The sequence below is a fragment of the Colobus angolensis genome, unplaced genomic scaffold, assembly GCF_000951035.1.
Source record: "Colobus angolensis palliatus isolate OR3802 unplaced genomic scaffold, Cang.pa_1.0 Scaffold270, whole genome shotgun sequence".
NCBI classification, from domain to species: domain Eukaryota; kingdom Metazoa; phylum Chordata; class Mammalia; order Primates; family Cercopithecidae; genus Colobus; species Colobus angolensis.
Genome location: NW_012115933.1, coordinates 3,847,366 through 3,866,002, shown reverse-complemented (window position 1 = coordinate 3,866,002; position 18,637 = coordinate 3,847,366). Strand labels below are relative to the sequence as shown.

The 18,637-nt window shown below is 37.7% G+C and overlaps 1 protein-coding gene across 2 annotated transcripts in view; it reads left to right on the top strand.

The window, feature by feature from the left end:
• Positions 1-18,637, top strand: part of STAMBPL1 (STAM binding protein-like 1) — a 98,764-nt gene that overhangs the window by 23,774 nt on the left and 56,353 nt on the right. For both annotated transcript variants that reach the window (XM_011947876.1, XM_011947878.1), the window contains exons 3-8: positions 2,039-2,256; positions 5,268-5,343; positions 7,797-7,892; positions 9,988-10,345; positions 11,423-11,547; positions 15,043-15,180. In XM_011947876.1, coding sequence (XP_011803266.1) covers positions 2,039-2,256; positions 5,268-5,343; positions 7,797-7,892; positions 9,988-10,345; positions 11,423-11,547; positions 15,043-15,180 — 1,011 coding nt within the window. The remainder of the gene's footprint in view (positions 1-2,038; positions 2,257-5,267; positions 5,344-7,796; positions 7,893-9,987; positions 10,346-11,422; positions 11,548-15,042; positions 15,181-18,637) is intronic.

Here is an 18,637-nt window from a genome sequence, read left to right as displayed (position 1 = left end):
TTTAAAACCCCAAGGAGTTCATAAGGGATCGGACACATTTGTACAGAAATAATTATAACTCAGTATGGACTATATAGTAGTAAAATATGAACACATTACTTTTATACATATGAGAGGCTGGAACCCCCTTTGAAGACATTCTGATTTTCATAGATTTTTTTTTTCTAGTAATTTTCTGATGTCATTGAAGCAATTATCTGTGGTCAAATGACAATATTTTCTTTTGGTGCTGTTGAGTTCTATAGGTGAGTGTGGTTAGGGAAAAGTGGATGGATTGCGTAGGATTTGAGACATCTCAACTGGAAAAGACCATATACTGAAGCCTGAGGCTTATAGTTCAGAACTCCAATTTCCGTCTTTGATGTGGTGAAGCCATATAATAAAACGTACAAGGGACATGGTATGGTTCTTACTTAATGAAGCCTTGAGAAACAAGTTTATGGGTCTCTGGTTACATGTTAAACCTTTAGGACCAAGAATCATTTCAGATATCTAGGGTTCTATTGGCTATACATTTACCACCAAAGTAGGCCAGATGTCACTGGAAGAACTCCAGATATCTAATTCACTATGCCCTGCCCCTGAAGGGTGGCTCAGTAATTCATGGCTAGACTAAAAGTATGCTTACCTTGACTTCTTTCATAGCTTTCTACAGACCTGAATTAAGTGCTCCACCCACACAGTAGTCAGACTTGCAGCCTACCCTTAACTGACCAAGGAGGCCTTGAGAAGCTAAATTTGCTCTAGGCTCACTCTGTTCTGGGAGCATCCAGCAATGGTGGAAGTGGTTGGTCTAAAGCCTTGCTTCTCAAACTGTGCATGCATAAGTACCTCTGGAAAGATGGATTAAAGCATTAGTTCTCCAGCCTAACTCCAGAGATCCTGAGATCCTGACTGTAGGTCTGAGGTGAGACCAGTTAGGAATTTGCATTTATAAGAAACTCCCAGTTGATGCTGATGCTGCCAGTACATGGACCATGCTTTGAAACATGCTGATCTAAAGCAGGGGTCAGCAAACTATGGTCTAAGAGCCAAACCACCTGCTTGTTTTTATAAATAAAAATTGGGGGGACACAGCCAGGGTCATTTTTTTCCATATTGTTTATGGTGACTTTCATGCTGAGAGCTGAATTCAAGTTGCAATGGAAACTATATGGCTAGCAGAGCCTAAGATACTTGCTATCTGGCACTTAACAGAGAAAATTTCCTTTCTGAAGCACTGACTTTTTATTGAATAATCATTCTGAATTGTGTATGTTCTGTGCTTTACCAAAAGTGTATAGACGCTGTTTTTATTAATAAAATTCAAATTACTATCACTGACATTTCTTAGTAACATATCATTATTTTCTTGGTTAAGAACTAATTTAACAGTGTAATTACTATTATACGGAGGTCTGAGATTCTTTTTATGTTTAAAAAAAATGGGAGGGGCATCCTTATGCTTGAAAAGGTTTCTCCAGTAGTTACTTGTGTTTTTTAGTTTTTTTGTTTTGTTTTGTTTTTTGTTTTTTTAACTCAACGAAGATGCAGAGAGGCCCTGAAAACTTCTTACTAAACAACACTTATTCTGGAATAGAACTGAATCTTTACAGTAACTTGAATCCAAGTTACCTCCTTGGAGACCGTTCAGAGTAGACTGACATGAACCCTACAATGGCAGGAATTCATCTTATGACCTGCTTCACATGATCCCAGATAGAAGCATGCACAGGGATATGAGGAGCAATGATATTTTACCTAAAATGACCTGAAACATTTGCATACCCTGGAACTTCCAGATAATTGTACCCTGAAACCTAAAGTGAGATCCCACTCCAATAAAACTGTATGTTTATCCTGGAGGTTTGTCTTTTTGTTGTATAAACCATATGTTTACCCAGAAATGCTTTACTTTGATCATATCATTAACTTATGAAAAGATTTCCTTAGATGATGGTGTTAGGTTCCTCATAAAGAAAATACATCTGTAATATTAGTCATATCCTTTTCTTACTATAATCAGCAATTAATCAGAGATTTAAATTTTGCTTTGCAGAAAAAGTTAGCTGCTATGCCTGACCATACAGATGTTTCCCTAAGCCCAGAAGAACGAGTCCGTGCCCTAAGCAAACTTGGTTGTAATATCACCATCAGTGAAGACATCACTCCACGACGTTACTTTAGGTCTGGAGTAGAGATGGAGAGGATGGCGTCTGTGTATTTGGAAGAAGGAAATTTGGAAAATGCCTTTGTTCTTTATAATAAATTTATAACGTAAGTTTTTTAAAGGCCTCTGAAGTGAGAAAATTGGAAAAATATTTACATAGTTATTTTGATGTGGCAGTTTGAGTATCAGTAATGTTTTCATATTCAGATCAATTGCACAATCTCTAGGAGCTTTAAATGTTCAGGTTTTTAAATTACCAACTAATGTACTCACAGGCATCCCAACACCATGTCTGACGCTTAGGGTCAGGGAAGGCAGGAGGCTCCAAGGCCAGCACAATAATCTATTTAATACATGCTTCACTCTTCATAAATATAATTTATTTTTTCATGCGATTTTCCCCGACAGAAACTGAAGCTTTATGAAAGCAGGAACTACAGTGCAGCTCTACTTAAAGCACCTAGAACATGTCATCAACATTAAAAAAATTTGATTTGGTGGTTTGAGTCTGGGGGACAAGTTGGGAGATACAGGAAAGATCTGATTCAGGTTCATGGATAGGTTCAGGAAACTCGTTCAAGTTTCATATAGCATTTATTATTTCTTTTTTAAAAACATTTTATTTGGCTGTGAAGAGCACTATGTGCAAAAGAGCTGTCAAAATGTTGAGTAAAAGTGGCTACATCAAAACAGCCATATCAAGCTATCAAATTTCCTATTAGACAGATATTTGTTAGTGCCATATCCTAGTTGAAGAGTTAACGGAAGTGGGACTTGGACTTGCCTTACTATAAATCTGGTAACTTACTAGTTGAAAGGATGTCCTGTTATCAATAATTATATCTTCTAAGCTGAACCTTCTGTTTTTTTATTTTAATTGAAAGTCACATGTCGATTACTTTTGCTAGCTTATTATTAATTTGATTTAAATTGACAAAAATTATATATATATATTGTGGGTGTGCAACATGTTTTGATACATATATGCTTATATTGTAGAATGACCAAGTCAAGCCAATTAACACATTTATTACCTCACAGACCTTTTATTGAGACAGGGCCTCCCTGTTGCACAGGCTGAGTGCAGCGGCACAATCATAGCTCACTGCAGCCTCGACCTCCCAGGCTCAAGTGATCCTCCCACCTCAGCCTCCCAAGTAGCTGGGAGTACAGGCATGTGTCACCATGCTCATCTAATTTTTTATTTTTGTAGAGACGGGATCTTACTATGTTGCCCAGGCTGAGCTCCAGCTCCTGGATGCAAGTGATCCTCCTGCTTTGGCCTCCCAAAGTCCTGGGAGTATAGGCATGAGCTACTGTGCCAGACCCAAGCTGCATAATTATGCAATACATTGTTATTAACTATAATCATCGTATACACTGGACCTCCTGAACTTATTCCTCCTGTCTAACTGAAATTTTGTATCCTTTGACCAACATCTCACCCCTTACCTTATCCTCACCCACTGGAACTCTAATAGCCGCCTTACTACTCTCTGCCCTGCTATAAATTCAACTATTTTAGATTCCTTCTACATTATAAGTGAGATCATGCAGTGTTTGTGTTTCTGTGCCTGGCTTATTTCACATATAATTTCACTAGCTTAGTCAGGGGATTAGCCTGAGAACATTTAAGAAGTTGAAAGATACAATATTTTAAAAATTGCCTTCCATGATTCTACTAAGGGCAAAATTAAAGGTGGTTTGCATGGTATACAAATTGAGATCTGCATTTTATCCAAGTTACTGAACTTGAAAATTTAGAGAATGGTTGGCAGTATTTACCCTACCTGGGAAAACCACTTGTTTTTAGAAAGTCAGGTAATAAATATGAAATTAGAAGTTATTCTCCACCATTGATAGCTGAACTTTTCTAATAAATTTTGTTTCTGAATAAGTTACCAATTAATAATATTTCTTCTTCACCTTCTGCTCTGATCTTGCATATGTTCCTATGTAATTGTGAGCCTGGTGAAAGGGAAAAGGCCCCTATATCTCAGAATTATTGTGTAATCAAAATATTTGAATTCTCTTGTGTGATAATTTGTAATTCACTCATTCTTCCTGGGCCTTACTTCATCATCTACAAATGAAATATTTATGGGAGAAAATATCTGAGGTCCCCTCTGCTCTAAATGTCTTTGAATTTATTCTATTTATAAAGTCTTAGATAGCTAACAACTTTTAAAGCTTCTTTAAGCCTTAATTTTCTCATTTAAAATGGGAATTACTCTAACATATCTGTCTAACCTATAGACTGTCATCAGAGGAAATTAAATGATGAGTATATGTGTGTATTATTTGGTTTACAGAATCAGTAAGTATGAGGCATATTATTTGATCAGAAACAGCATTTACAGCTCATTATGATTTTTCAAGGAAGGGTTATTCATTCATTTTGCAAATATTTATTGAGCACTTATTACGAGCTGGATTCTACTCTTCAGGCTGAGGATACATCGGTACATAAAAAAGAGAATTCCCTGCCCTTGTGGTAGCAGTTTCTTCACTTTACCTGGAAGCGATGCACCTGGTTTCCTGTAGGAATTTCCTTTCACTGCTGCTGTCTCTTGTTCCTCAAATGGTGATGAAAAATAATGAATTCCTAATTAGCACCTCCTAATTCACTAGGGATTCTGGTTGTCACTTTTCTTAGTTACGAGTTTTCAGTTAAGAGTTTTTTGATACACACATGATGGCGCTGCTGGTTCATCAGTGGTCATTTGAGTTTTTTCAAGAGTGAGAAGGAATTTACATCACTCTTTCCATGCTCTGATACTTTTATGTGATTCTCTATGTTGCCAGCAGTACACAAAAGTAAGGTGGTGCTCTTTTGGGGTTAAGCATGCAGTACCTGAGAAAGATCAAACGACTTGATCTGTTTAGAGAGTACCCTGACCTTAACCTTGTTAGCTCTGGTGCTTAGTTTGTTGAGCTTAACTGTTAATACCAAAATAATACTCATGCCAGACTTTAGTGAAAAGGCAGACGGAAAGACTGTAGGTAAATAGGTTATTAAACATGTCATTTTTGAAAAAGGATGCTCATTCCCTTATTAGAAACCATTATTGAGCTTTTGCTGTTACATAATGCTAAGAACATGTTTTCTCTTTCTTAGCTTATTTGTAGAAAAGCTTCCTAACCATCGAGATTACCAGCAATGTGCAGTACCTGAAAAGCAGGATATTATGAAGGTATTATGGGTTTGCTTATCCACTGTGGAATCAAATGCTCTATAAGTATCCATTATTGATTCATCCTTCCCCTTCCTTCCCTTTCTCTTTCTCTTGAGAGTTTGAGCACGAGAAATTCATTCCATTAACCATGATGTTTCGATTTTTTTCTTAGACGTTTAATGATCATCACTGAGCCACTGTGGTTTGTCTAATTGATGCTGGGGGAAAAGAAGAAAAGAAAAAATGTTACCTAATGGTGTGAAGAAGGAATTATTTTACAATAATCTCTCCCAGAGATTAAGAGAATGTTGTATATTTCTCCGAACTTTTTTCAGACAGTCATTTTGGCTGCTTTTGATTATTTTATACAGCCCTGAATTCAATAACTGTTCGAAAATTAGTGTTAGTTATTAAGGCAGCCACGAAGTTCTAGCTATTAACATCTTATAGAACTGTAACTATAGATTATAAAGTGTTGTGGGGGAAGCAGGAGGTAGAAGGCTAAAATATTATCAAGGAAAAGGAGTGTTGCAATTTATCATCAATTTTTAAATGATTTTTTTATCACCAATAACTGCTATATCTATAATTTTGGTTATGTCTAGCTGTGAATATATTCTTTTAAATAAACATTTACAATGTTTCCCATTTATTTGTCTTTAATAGCTTGTGTTGGTCTTATATGAAGGAAGATAAAATCATGCACACAAAGCCAATTGTAGCATGAAATTTTAAATAATTTTTGAAAAACACTTCACCAAATAATGAAATAAAGGCTTTCCTATGAGTCTTTTCAGACCTGAGGATGCATAAGCAAAATGCAGATTTTGTCAAATGGTCATCTACATTATTTATTTATTTATTTATTTGTTTGTTTTGAGTCAGAGTCTTGCTCTGTCACCTAGGCTGGAGTGAAGTGGCACAATCTCAGCTCACTGCAATGTCCGCCTCCCGGGTTCAAGCAATTCTCCTGCCTCAGCCTACTGAGTAGTTGAGATTACAGGCACCTGCTACCATGCCCAGCTAATTTTTGTTTTTTTTTTTTGAAACAGAGTCTCGCTCTGTCACCCCGGCTGGAGTGCAGTGGCACGATCTAGGCTCACTGCAAGCTCCGCCTCCCAGGTTCACGCCATTCTCCTGCCTCAGCCTCCCCAGCAGCTGGGACTACAGGTGTACGCCATCATGCCTGGCTAATTTTTTTGTATTTTTAGTAGAGACGGGGTTTCACCATGTTAGCCAGGATAGTCTCGAACTTCTGACCTAGTGATCCACCCGCCTCGGCCTCCCAAAGTGCTGGGATTACAGGCGTGAGCCACCACGCCCAGCCTGATTTTTGTATTTTTAATAGAGATGGAGTTTCACCTTGTTGGCTAGGCTGGTCTCGAACTCCTCACCTCAGGTGATCTGTGTGCCTCTGCCTCCTGAAGTGTTAGGATTACAGGCATGAGCCACCACGCCCAGTCAACTTTTTTAATGTCTACAGTCGCTTACCTGAAGTATCATTTATTGTCATGTCTTTGTGTAACACTTCCCCTTAATTCTCTTGTTCATTCAACCTCAGAGAGTTCTGTTTGGAAACCAAAGGTGCCAGGCTGTCAAGGTGACTCATGTACTATAATTTAGGGTTATGCTTATTTTTTTTTTTGTAGGAGAAAAATTCTCCAAAACCATATACATTTCCCTTGTTTATGCTTATTGAATAGATATATGAATAAATACATAAATGAATGACAAAGGATTAAGAGAATTGAAATTTGGTGAAAGAGCTAGAGAGTCAGGAGACTTGAGTTCCAGTCCTACATGGGCCCTAGCTGGTTGCATGATACCGAACAGGACTTTCAATCTCTCCAGGCCTTTGCTTCCTCACCTCTAAAAAGGAAGAGGTAGTTGGACTTTATAAGAATTCCCAGATATTCCTGCCATTAAGAATCTCTGAGGAAGCTGTTTGAGATTCCCAGACCGCTTCTCTAGGTGTTAATTCAGTAGATCTGGATTAGGCTTGGGAATCTGTATTTTTACAAAAAGTGCCCCAGCTGTTCTTTTTACAGTCTAGCATGTGTAGAAATCCCTATCCACCATATATTCTCTCACATGCCTTCTAATTCTGATGCTACATGATTTATGTACTGTAGAACGAATGATTGATCTCAAACTCACTGTCTAAAAATGGGGTACCAAAAAGGTAGCCACGAAGTTCTAGCTATTTGCTTTTTATAGCATTGGGCTATAACAAAATGCTTATCTAATCAGTGGGGCCAATAAAGTTCTTACAAAAGGAATAATAGTATTTCTTTTCTGCTGGAAAGTTATATTTTGGACCCATAAAAAAGATTTATTTTTCTGCCACCATCTTTGGTTACTCATGACTTTATTTGCAACACACCTACCAGCTGTTTTTCTTTCTCACCTGATGATCTGAAAGAGTGTATTGAAAATCCCACTAATCAATATGTATATATATATTTTAAAAGAAACTGAAGGAGATTGCATTCCCAAGGACAGATGAATTGAAAAACGACCTTTTAAAGAAATATAATGTGGAATACCAAGAATATTTGCAAAGCAAAGTAAGTTCATTTGGTACATTTATTTCATGACTATTTTATGTACAAGTGTTTTTGAATTTCATTTTTATATGATGAGTTTTTGAAATGTTCTGTGCATTTAAATTAAAAATTAAAGATGCAGTGATGTGAAACCAATACAAAATTTATGCTGATATCCAGGTTAAGCAGTTGCACCAACAATGTGGTATTTCTATTTCCCTACAACATTTAACAAAGCAATGTGTTAGAAAAGAGATTTCCTACAGCGATTTAAGTAGAACTTTTTGATCAACTCTTGCCAATGTAACCTTGAGCCAGATGGCTGCTCTTTTGCTAGATGAACAGCCAGTAGGAGGTAGAGAGAGCAGTATATGGTTTTTGATGTGCCTAATGATGTAGGCCTCAGAAATGTGAATTTGATTCTTAGAATGTTACAGTCAGGATTGCTTTGAGATGGAATAACAGCTAACCATGTGGTTGAAATGTAATTGTATCACCCAAAAGTGGTGGCTTCTGGATTGTTATGAATAAACAGTGAACATTATGATAATGCCTGAGAGGCAGAAAGGCATTGGAAGAAGAAATTGGCCAGTCAGTGTATCGGATACTCACATTCAACATAGCATTATTATAAAGCTATTTTGCTTTTTTGTTTGTGTTTTATTTGCTTTGGAAGTTACCACCTTCACTGACTCCCACTTCAGTTCAATCTCATCAGCTCTGAGAATGCTCATTGAGCTTTTTGACTTTCTATGGGCAAAGGTGGAAGGCTTATTTGAGTGGTAAGTTTTAACGAAGTGGTAGAGGGAATGTTGAAATTGGAAATGTCCCTGAAGTGTGTATATTAATAATGTGACTTGAAATATGAAAGATAGAAATGATCTTGGAGGGTAAGACAAAGCAACAGCAAGGCAGATGAAAACCCAGTTCGTCTCCCTTCCACAGTCGGCAATGTGTATGATCTTCCTCTTCATGATCTTCCTGGGAGGAACAGGCTCTGCAGCTGTTGCATGTTCTGCCTTTGATACCAGTCACTTCATAGCCCATGGTAGTGTCCCAGGTAGAAATCTCTGTGGGGTTAGAATAGCAGGACTGAGCCTAAGAGAGATGAACAGCGATGCCTGTGAGCCCTTGCTTCAGCCAGCATTAGCATCATTTGGAAGACTGTTAGACATGCAGAATCTCAGGCCCCATCCCAGACCTTCTGAATCAGGATTTGCAACTGCAGTTAGCCCCAGGGTGATTTGTATGCACCTGAATGTGCAGCTATACGCTGTGTCCCCTATGCTGCCGCCATCTTACGGTAGCTCCCAAATCTAGCTTCTATCAAAATCACTTGAAACACACTTGTGTGTTTCTGCATTAATACTTCATATTATCTGACCTAATAAGCCTGAATATTTTGTTAGGACTGGAGAGCTTGGGACTCCTCATTTTTAGCAAAACTCTTGGTTAGTGGTGACAGAAGGTTGGAACACATTTTAATAACCTTTTTTTTTTTTAGTGATTCCTTCTTATCCATAAATTTCCAGCAGAGTATGAGTTCTAGAGACAAATGCAAAAGCTTCTAGGGCAGCACTGTTCAATAGAACACCCTGTGATGATGGAAATGTTCTGTTTGACACTTTCCAATATGGTACCCACTAGCCACATGTGGCTACTGGGTACTTAAATGTGACTAGTGTGCCTGAGGTGCTGAATTTCTAATTTTGTTTAATTTTAATCAAGTTCAAATAACCACATGTGGCTAGTGGTCACTATATTGAAAGTGCAGTAGGGGTGAGGTATTTTGTTTCATATGGTCTTGTCGGTCTGACTGAGCAAACAACCTTAACGTTGATTTTCCAGTATTTAAAAGCATAAGGGAATGGAGGGATCCTGATTGTCATGGCGTGTCTCTAGTAAAATATCAGTGGATTTAGAACTGCTATCTTAATCAGATCAAGGGCTCTTGCCCTGATGTTATGTATTTCTCTCACTGTTCCCTGAGTGTCGCTGTGGGTATATCAAAGTATCTAGCCTTTTCTCTGTCTGCTTGAAGACTGAAAATGTCTAATTCCAGTTCAGTGTTTTTCCTTGGAAACTAACCTTCTCTTCTGGCTGCCACACTTTATAGAACAAATATAAAGCTGAAATTCTCAAAAAACTGGAGCATCAGAGATTGATAGAGGCAGAAAGGAAGCGGATTGCTCAGATGCGCCAGCAGCAGCTAGAATCGGAGCAATTTCTGTTTTTCGAAGATCAACTCAAGAAGCAAGAGTTAGCCCGAGGTCAGATGCGAAGTCAGCAAACCTCGGGGCTGTCGGAGCAAATTGATGGGAGCGCTTTGTCCTGCTTTTCCACACACCAGAACAGTTCCTTGCTGAATGTATTTGCAGATCAACCTAATAAAAGTGATGCAACCAATTATGCTAGCCACTCTCCTCCTGTAAACAGGGCCTTAACGCCAGCCGCTACTCTAAGTGCTGTTCAGAGTAAGTGATGAAATGCACCCCCGTGAGACACTGAGGCTCATCGGATGGAACCATATTTCTATAGCTTCTGGGAGGGTCCTCCTCAATTCATTACTAATTGTAGTAGGACCCCTGCATAATATGGTATGCATGACAGAACTAGCCTTTCAATACTCTCTGGCTTTTACTATATATAACCTGAAAATTCAGGAAATATGATGCCCCCGATAGAGCAGAGACTCTATCATAAATGGGAAGTATTTTGTCATTGAAGAGATTTTAAATGAGAAGAATTTCAAGTACTTTTGTCTTCTATGTATTTTATCTAAGAAATACATACATCTTAAATACATCCATCTTTCTGAAGAGAAAAGGTGTTGAGAAAATTGTTTATCCAGACCTTTGCTCAGCAATGAATGTTTATACTCAGTATGTTTAGCATCATCCTTAGACTGAGAGAATCTCATACACATAGATAATTAACCTCCAAATGGCCTGTGTGTTTCTGCAAGAATTGGTGCTGCTCCGTACTGCCAGATCAGTGCTGGCAGGTTTCCAAAATACAGAATTCTTCTTCACAGACACTGTCAGATGGAGTTTGTGTTCCCATTTATTTGAAATTAGTGATAATAGGCAACCATTTTTAAAGTTACTTTACTGCTAATTGTGTACCAAAATGTTGTGCTTTTACTTGCTGATCACCAACTTTCATAAAGATATAAGTAACGTGGTAAAACACAATATTTATCATATGTCTTATGAGGTATGAGATGCATTCTACGCAGCCTATGCATTTAACCCTATATTTGCTTCATGCCAAAAGATAAAATAACGTGTAAGTAGTTGACCCAAGGTACAAACATGTAAAAGTGCTGGTACCTCCTCACTTTGCTTATAAAATAATTTATATACATAATTTAATTTTACTTCTAGTTAATGTTTACTTCTAAGAGTTTTAAAATAAAATATGGAAAGTGGAACACCTGATACTTTTATTTTTGAAATTTATGTCCAACTGCAGCTGCTTGCCAATAACAATTTTGAAAGATGGGACATACAATTTGTTTTTTAGCCTTTTCTCCATTTTTTGTTTCTTAGATTTAGTGGTTGAAGGACTGCGATGTGTAGTTTTGCCAAAAGATCTTTGCCACAAATTTCTGCAGCTGGCAGAATCTAATACAGTGAGAGGAATAGAAACCTGTGGAATACTCTGTGGAAAACTGGTATGATCTTTATATTTATATATATATATATATATATATGTGTGTGTGTGTGTGTGTGTGTGTATATCTGCATAGGATACTTTTAATAGTACTAGATTTCTTCTGATAAGTGGAACAGAATAAAAGCATGCTAAGAGTTATCAGTATTATGAAATTAACATTACACAGATTAACTTTATAAAACTACCGTCATTATTAATGGAATGATCCTTCTAGAAAATAGATTGTAAAATTTCAGAGACTCTATAAAAACTTGTCCTAAAGATCAACCTATAAATTAAATCTTTGATTTGAAAAATGGTGTGAAATATAGGTCTTCAGATTTCCAAATCTATCTGGTTGCCAAATCAAATTTTCTTTTTTTTTTTATTTTTTTTTTTTTTTTTATTATACTTTAAGTTCAAGGGTACATGTGCATAACGTGCAGGTTTGTTACATATGTATACTTGTGCAATGTTGGTGTGCTGCACCCATCAACTCATCATTTATATCAGGTATAACTCCCCAATGCAATCCCTCCCCCCTCCCCCCTCCCCATGATAAGCCCAGTGTGTGATGTTCCCCTTCCCGAATCCAAGTGATCTCATTGTTCAGTTCCCACCTATGAGTGAGAACATGCGGTGTTTGGTTTTCTCTTCTTGTGATAGTTTGCTAAGAATGATGTTTTCCAGCTGCATCCATGTCCCTACAAAGGAAGCAAACTCATCCTTTTTTATGGCTGCATAGTATTCCATGGTGTATATGTGCCACATTTTCTTAATCCAGTCTGTCACAGATGGACATTTGGGTTGATTCCAAGTCTTTGCTATTGTGAATAGTACCGCAATAAACATACGTGTGCATGTGTCTTTGTAGTAGAATAATTTATAATCCTTTGGGTATATACCCAGTAGTGGGATGGCTGGGTCATATGGTACATCTAGTTCTAGATCCTTGAGGAATCGCCATACTGTTTTCCATAATGGTTGAACTAGTTTACAATCCCACCAACAGTGTAAAAGTGTTCCTATTTCTCCACATCCTCTCCAACACTTGTTGTTTCCTGATTTTTTAATGATGGCCATTCTAACTGGTGTGAGATGGTATCTCATTGTGGTTTTGATTTGCATTTCTCTGATGGCGAGTGATGATGAGCATTTTTTCATGTGTCTGTTGGCTGTATGAATGTCTTCTTTTGAGAAATGTCTGTTCATATCCTTTGCCCACTTTTTGATGGGGTTGTTTGTTTTTTTCTTGTATATTTGTTTGAGTTCTTTGTAGATTCTGGATATTAGCCCTTTGTCAGACGAGTAGATTGCAAAAATTTTCTCCCATTCTGTAGGTTGCCTGTTCACTCTGATGGTAGTTTCTTTTGCTGTGCAGAAGCTCTTTAGTTTAATGAGATCCCATTTGTCAATTTTGGCTTTTGCTGCCGTTGCTTTTGGTGTTTTAGACATGAAGTCCTTGCCCATGCCTATGTCCTGAATGGTACTACCTAGATTTTCTTCTAGGGTTTTTATGGTATTAGGTCTAACATTTAAGTCTCTAATCCATCTTGAATTAATCTTCGTATAAGGAGTAAGGAAAGGATCCAGTTTCAGCTTTCTACTTATGGCTAGCCAATTTTCCCAGCACTATTTATTAAATAGGGAATCCTTTCCCCATTTCTTGTTTCTCTCAGGTTTATCAAAGATCAGACGGCTGTAGATGTGTGGTATTATTTCTGAGTACTCTGTTCTGTTCCATTGGTCTATAGCTCTGTTTTGGTACCAGTACCATGCTGTTTTGGTTACTGTAGCAATTGTTAGCTTCACATACATTCCTATAATTAACTTTATCTGTGGCATGTATTATCTTGCTGTCCTTTTTGAGATACACATGGAATAAAACTAGGATTTTATTGTTTCCTTAGTTTAAGGCAGTAGTTTCAACAAAAGCGTATAGGCAAGGACATATTTAATTATGGAAGATGTCATCATAAGTATGTGATGACAGACAATGTCATAATAGAAGGAGATGAAAGAAAGGAGATTCAATTTCCTATCTATAACAAAGATAAATAATGTTTCTTTGGGCGTGTCCTTTCATAGTCTGTTTTGAGTGCCAGTTTATATATCTGGGTCCAGGTATATTTTCAGTCCTCAAAATTTAGCTTAGGAACCTCTGCTTTATTGAATAATACTACATTGTATTCAGTACACAATCTCCTCCTGCATTCCAGTATTCTGTCATCGCTTTCCCTCCAAGAGAGAGGAAGCCATAAGCACAGGAGAATGGACATCTACAGTCACCTCTGTTGCACTTAAGGAGACAGTGTGCTATTGAAGCATCCACCCCCACATCATTCAGATTGATTTATTGTATTCAGATTTATTGTATTCAGATTGATTTATTGATTCATTAGTGATTCATTCACTCCATTGTCAGACAAACATTTACCAAATATCTAAATGTGCCAGACAATGTGCTGGGTATCAGCAGTTGGTGTCCTGCAACAGCCTGCCTCACGATACTTATGATGCTGTGAAGACCCAGACAGATGACTAATGATAAGTGGGGCTGAGTGCTGTCTGTGCAAGTGCAGGGAATCATGGGAGTGTGTAACTGATAAATCTAACCTTGTCTGAAGGGTCGAGAAGGGTTTCCCTGAGAAGTGATGTTTGAGCTAGGCCTGAAGAATAAGGAGGTTGGATGGAGGGAAGAGTTGAAATCAGGGCAAAGGAGCAGTGCATAGTGCGCAGGAAAGCCCTAAGGCTAGAGAGAGGATGGTCCTCTGGACAGAGAAAGGCCAGCCTGCCTGGGGGAAGACAGCCTCTCACTGCACAAACATCTCTTCCTTCAGGATCCCATGGCACTTCACAACCCTCTTCCTCTCAACTCTTATCTTTTGCCGAAGGGGAGTAATTTGTTTTTTCCTTTCTCTTTATCTGATTGCAAATCCAAAACATTATCTTAATTACAGAAGATCCTAGTGAGTCCTCGTAACATTCGAAGAATGTCTTAAATCTTGAAGTGACGTTAAATATAATTAGTAATATAAAAACAAAACCATCAACCTTCACAACCCCAAGAAATGCCTTTTGGTAACACCACAAAATTATTTAGCTAGTATCTCCCCCTCCAAACAAATTTGTCCTTGTTTTGTTCAGTTTTTCCATTACAGATATATCAAGACATCATTTATTAACTAAACTTCCACAGAAGCCTGGCATGCAAATTCCTGTTTATGTTATGTTTTCTATTGTGAAAGTGGGTTTCAAGCTACAAACAACTGAGTCTCAAACTTTTGGCAAAGAATCCATTTTTACTGTTGGGACTTTGTTTTTGAATTGGGAACGGTTGTGTGTCCAGGTACAGGGAGGGATAATGTAAGTGGTCCCTGTACCTGGACACACACCCCTATTGGGGGACTCTTTAGTCTTAAACATTGCACTTCCTGTTCAGTTGTTTTTTTTGTTTTTTTTTTTTTGTTTTTCTGTCAGATGCATGTCATTCTTTCTGCTACTTGTTTTTTAGACACATAATGAATTTTCTATTACTCATGTAATTGTGCCAAAGCAGTCTGCGGGACCAGACTATTGTGACGTGGAGAATGTAGAGGAATTATTCAACGTGCAGGATCAACATGATCTCCTCACTCTAGGATGGATCCATGTACGTTTGACCTTTTGGGTTTCAGTTTATTTGTGTGTGGCATGCTATTTTCCTCCTTGAAAAAGTTTGGCTTCATTTAAATAGCTTCTTCTTTTTAAATTTTTCAAATGTAGTAAAGGTCATCATTTAAGTAGTGGTTGTCAAGCAAAGAGAGAAGAATAACAGATATTAAAAAAATAAAGTTCATCATATTATGGCATGTTTTTCAGTGTTAGACTGTGTCTAAATCTGTCAAATCTGGATTTGGAGAACGTGTGTCTTTTGCTGTTTTGTATCATCTAAAGTTAAAAGATGTGGGAAGAAAGAGAGTAACATTTGGAAATCAGGTGATTTGTTTTAGATGATTTTACATAGCCTAGTGAAGGCTTAGCCAACTTGTTAACTGATTTGGCTACACAACTATTAATGTGGGTCTAAATTAGATTATTTTAAGAAAATATCTGAAAATGTTTCTTTTAAACGTGTTTGTATGTATCAGCTACACTCCCTGACACCCCTCAGATAGGCAAACTATGTATGCATCACTGTATAAACAGCCACAGAGTAAGGCAAGAGGATAGGGCCCAAAACATTGAATTCCAACATCCACCAGGCCATCATAGGAGCCAGTCAAATAGACATGAGGTTAAATCTTGGCTGTGCTAAGAATTTATTGTAGAAGCATTGGCAAGTTATTAAGTAATCTGAGCATCAGTTTTATCGTCCATAAAATGGAGATCGTAATACTTGACTTCACAGGATGTTTCATATTAAATGAGATACTATTGGTGAATTTCACAGCACATTTTTTGAGGGACTCAGAAAATTGTACCTGTTATAATTGGTGATAATAATCTATCCTTTCTAGCCATAGTGCAATCCAGCTGAGGGAAACTTTTTCCATTCAGTCTCACATAAGCTGGATCTAGTCTCACATAAGCTGGTCTTGGTGTGTTTTTGCTGCTGTAACAAAATACCTGATATAGGGTAATTTAAAAAGAACAGAAATTTCTGTTGTCTGGTCCTAGAGGCTGGGAAGTCCAAGATCAAGGCACCAGCATCGATGTCTAGTGAGGGCTGCTCTCAGCTTCCACAAGCAGCCTTCACTAGACACCAGTGGCACCTTGTTGCTGTGTCCTCACAGGGTGGAAGGCAGAAGGGCAAGAGAGCACTCCCTTCAACCTTAAGCCCTTTCACAAGGGTCTTAATACCATTCATTAGAGTGGAGCCCTTGTGATTAATCACCTCCCAAAGACCACACTTCTTAATACTGTTGCATTGAGGATTAAGTTTCATCGTGAATATTGGTGGAGACCCCACCATTCAAACCATAGCAGGCTGGGATAAGCCATCCCTCTGAGATGGGATACTGGCCAAGAAAATTTCCAGGACACATTCTGGGGACCTCCAAGTGCCCTTGAGGAATGATACATGATCATTTTTACTTGCTTTATAGAGAAGCACTGGGGAGGGGCAGCATACACACACACGCGCGCGCACACTCACACACACACACTTCCTAAGCATTTGGTATTATGCAGTTCTGAAGGGTACAGGAGACTTTAGTCTCAACTCCATCCGTAAATTATTATGTTCTATCGGTCAGGACTTCTAGCCTAGTTTCCAGATTCCCTCATTGGCTGAGTGAGGCTAATGAATGCCTTCTCTCCTGACTGGATTTCTGTAAACAGGAAACAAGATACCAGGTGTGAAAACTCTTTGAAAAGTGTAAACTGCCTCTCAAATGCAAGAAATTATTTATAATGAAGAGTTTGTAAAACTCTACATATGTGTATTTGCTTTACTTAACAGTAAGTAATATGCATTACAGTTTGCCTGGAAATTGCTGTATTATTTAGCTTAACATGATTTCTGTAACAAGAATGCATTTTAAAGCAAAACAAATTCTAGCAAGAGTGACAGTCCATTAAATTATGCATTTACATTGACAAGTCAATGTTAGTTTATCTAACAAAACATTTTCCAAATTAGAAACAAAAACTTTCCCCTCGTGACCTACTGTGAACGTAACGCACGCAATTATGAAGGTGAGTTGTTCAATAGGTTTAGCGTAATTCTTGAATTCTAGGACTTTTTGTTAAACTCATTTCACCGTATCAAATTATTGTGGTTGGATGAAAATACAAAAATGTTACATTTCTGAACCTCAGTGATTGTAATGACTTTTTATGATGTTTTTTATGAAGTATAATAATAGCAACAAATTCTAGAGCTGGCTTTTTTCAAATACAAATTAGTCATAGGGAAAAAAGGTCTGAAACATAATCAGACAGACATGTATTTGAATTTGGACTTTTTGGTTTAACTAGCTTTATGAGCATCCACAAGTTACTCACTTTCCTGTTTACCTCAGTTTCCTCACCTGCAAAATGGAGATAATAATAGCACTTATCTTGTTGCTGTGAGAATTCAGTGATATGACTCATGGAAAGTGATTAGTTCACATTATACAGTTGCAATAAATGGCATCTACTGCCATTGTTATCATTGTCATCATCATTTTCATTTCCGTAGAGTGAAGGAATAGGACCCTCATTCTCCCATAGGAAAACTGTTCTCATTGGAATAGACATAATTCCTTTTGGCAGAAATGAAGGACTCAGGTCATGTGGTGTGCATTCCGTGTGGAAATAAATTGACAAGCAAAGTGATTTGTCTGTATAATAACCTGCTTGCTGCCTCCACAGCACTATAGTTTCTTTGAACAATTTTTAATTCCTCACAAAGACATAGAAGCCTCTATTTTACAAAGAGAAGGTATTCCTTGTAAGATAACAGGCTGTCAGATACTCCCACTCGTACCCCCTACTGAAGATTTGCATTTTAAAAGTTAGGATAATTTCCATTCCTTTGTTGATCTAAGTTTTTATAGGCCAAGTGTTATTTTTTTCCTTGCAGAACATGTACCTTTCTGTAAATAATCATCTGATTTTGCCTTCATTCTATTAAAGCAGAAAAAAACGTTTTCTTGCTTTTTTTTTTTCAAGACAGAGTCTTGCTCTGTTGTCCAGGCTGGAGTGCAGTAGAGTGATCACAGCTCACTGTAGCCTCAACCTCCCTGGCTCAAGTGCTCCTCTCACCTCAGCCCCTCAAGTAGTTGAGACTACAGACACATGCCACCATGTCTAGTTAATTAAAACAACTTTTTTTTTTTTTTTTGGTAGAGATGGAGTCTACCTATATTGTCCAGGCTGGTCTTGAACTCTTGGGCTCAACTGATCCTCTCACCTTGGCCACTCAAAGTGGGGATTACAGGCATGAGCCACTATGCCTGGCCTAAAAATCGTTCTAAAATCTTACATTTCTTTAATAGAATATAGTTTTGTGTAAAGACATTTAGCTACTACTATGGATCTGTGCCTTTTAGTTAATAAAGACATTAAAATAACAACAGCAGTAACAATAGCTAATAACTTTTATTTCTGTGTGCTAAGCACTGTTCCAAGAGTTTTAATGG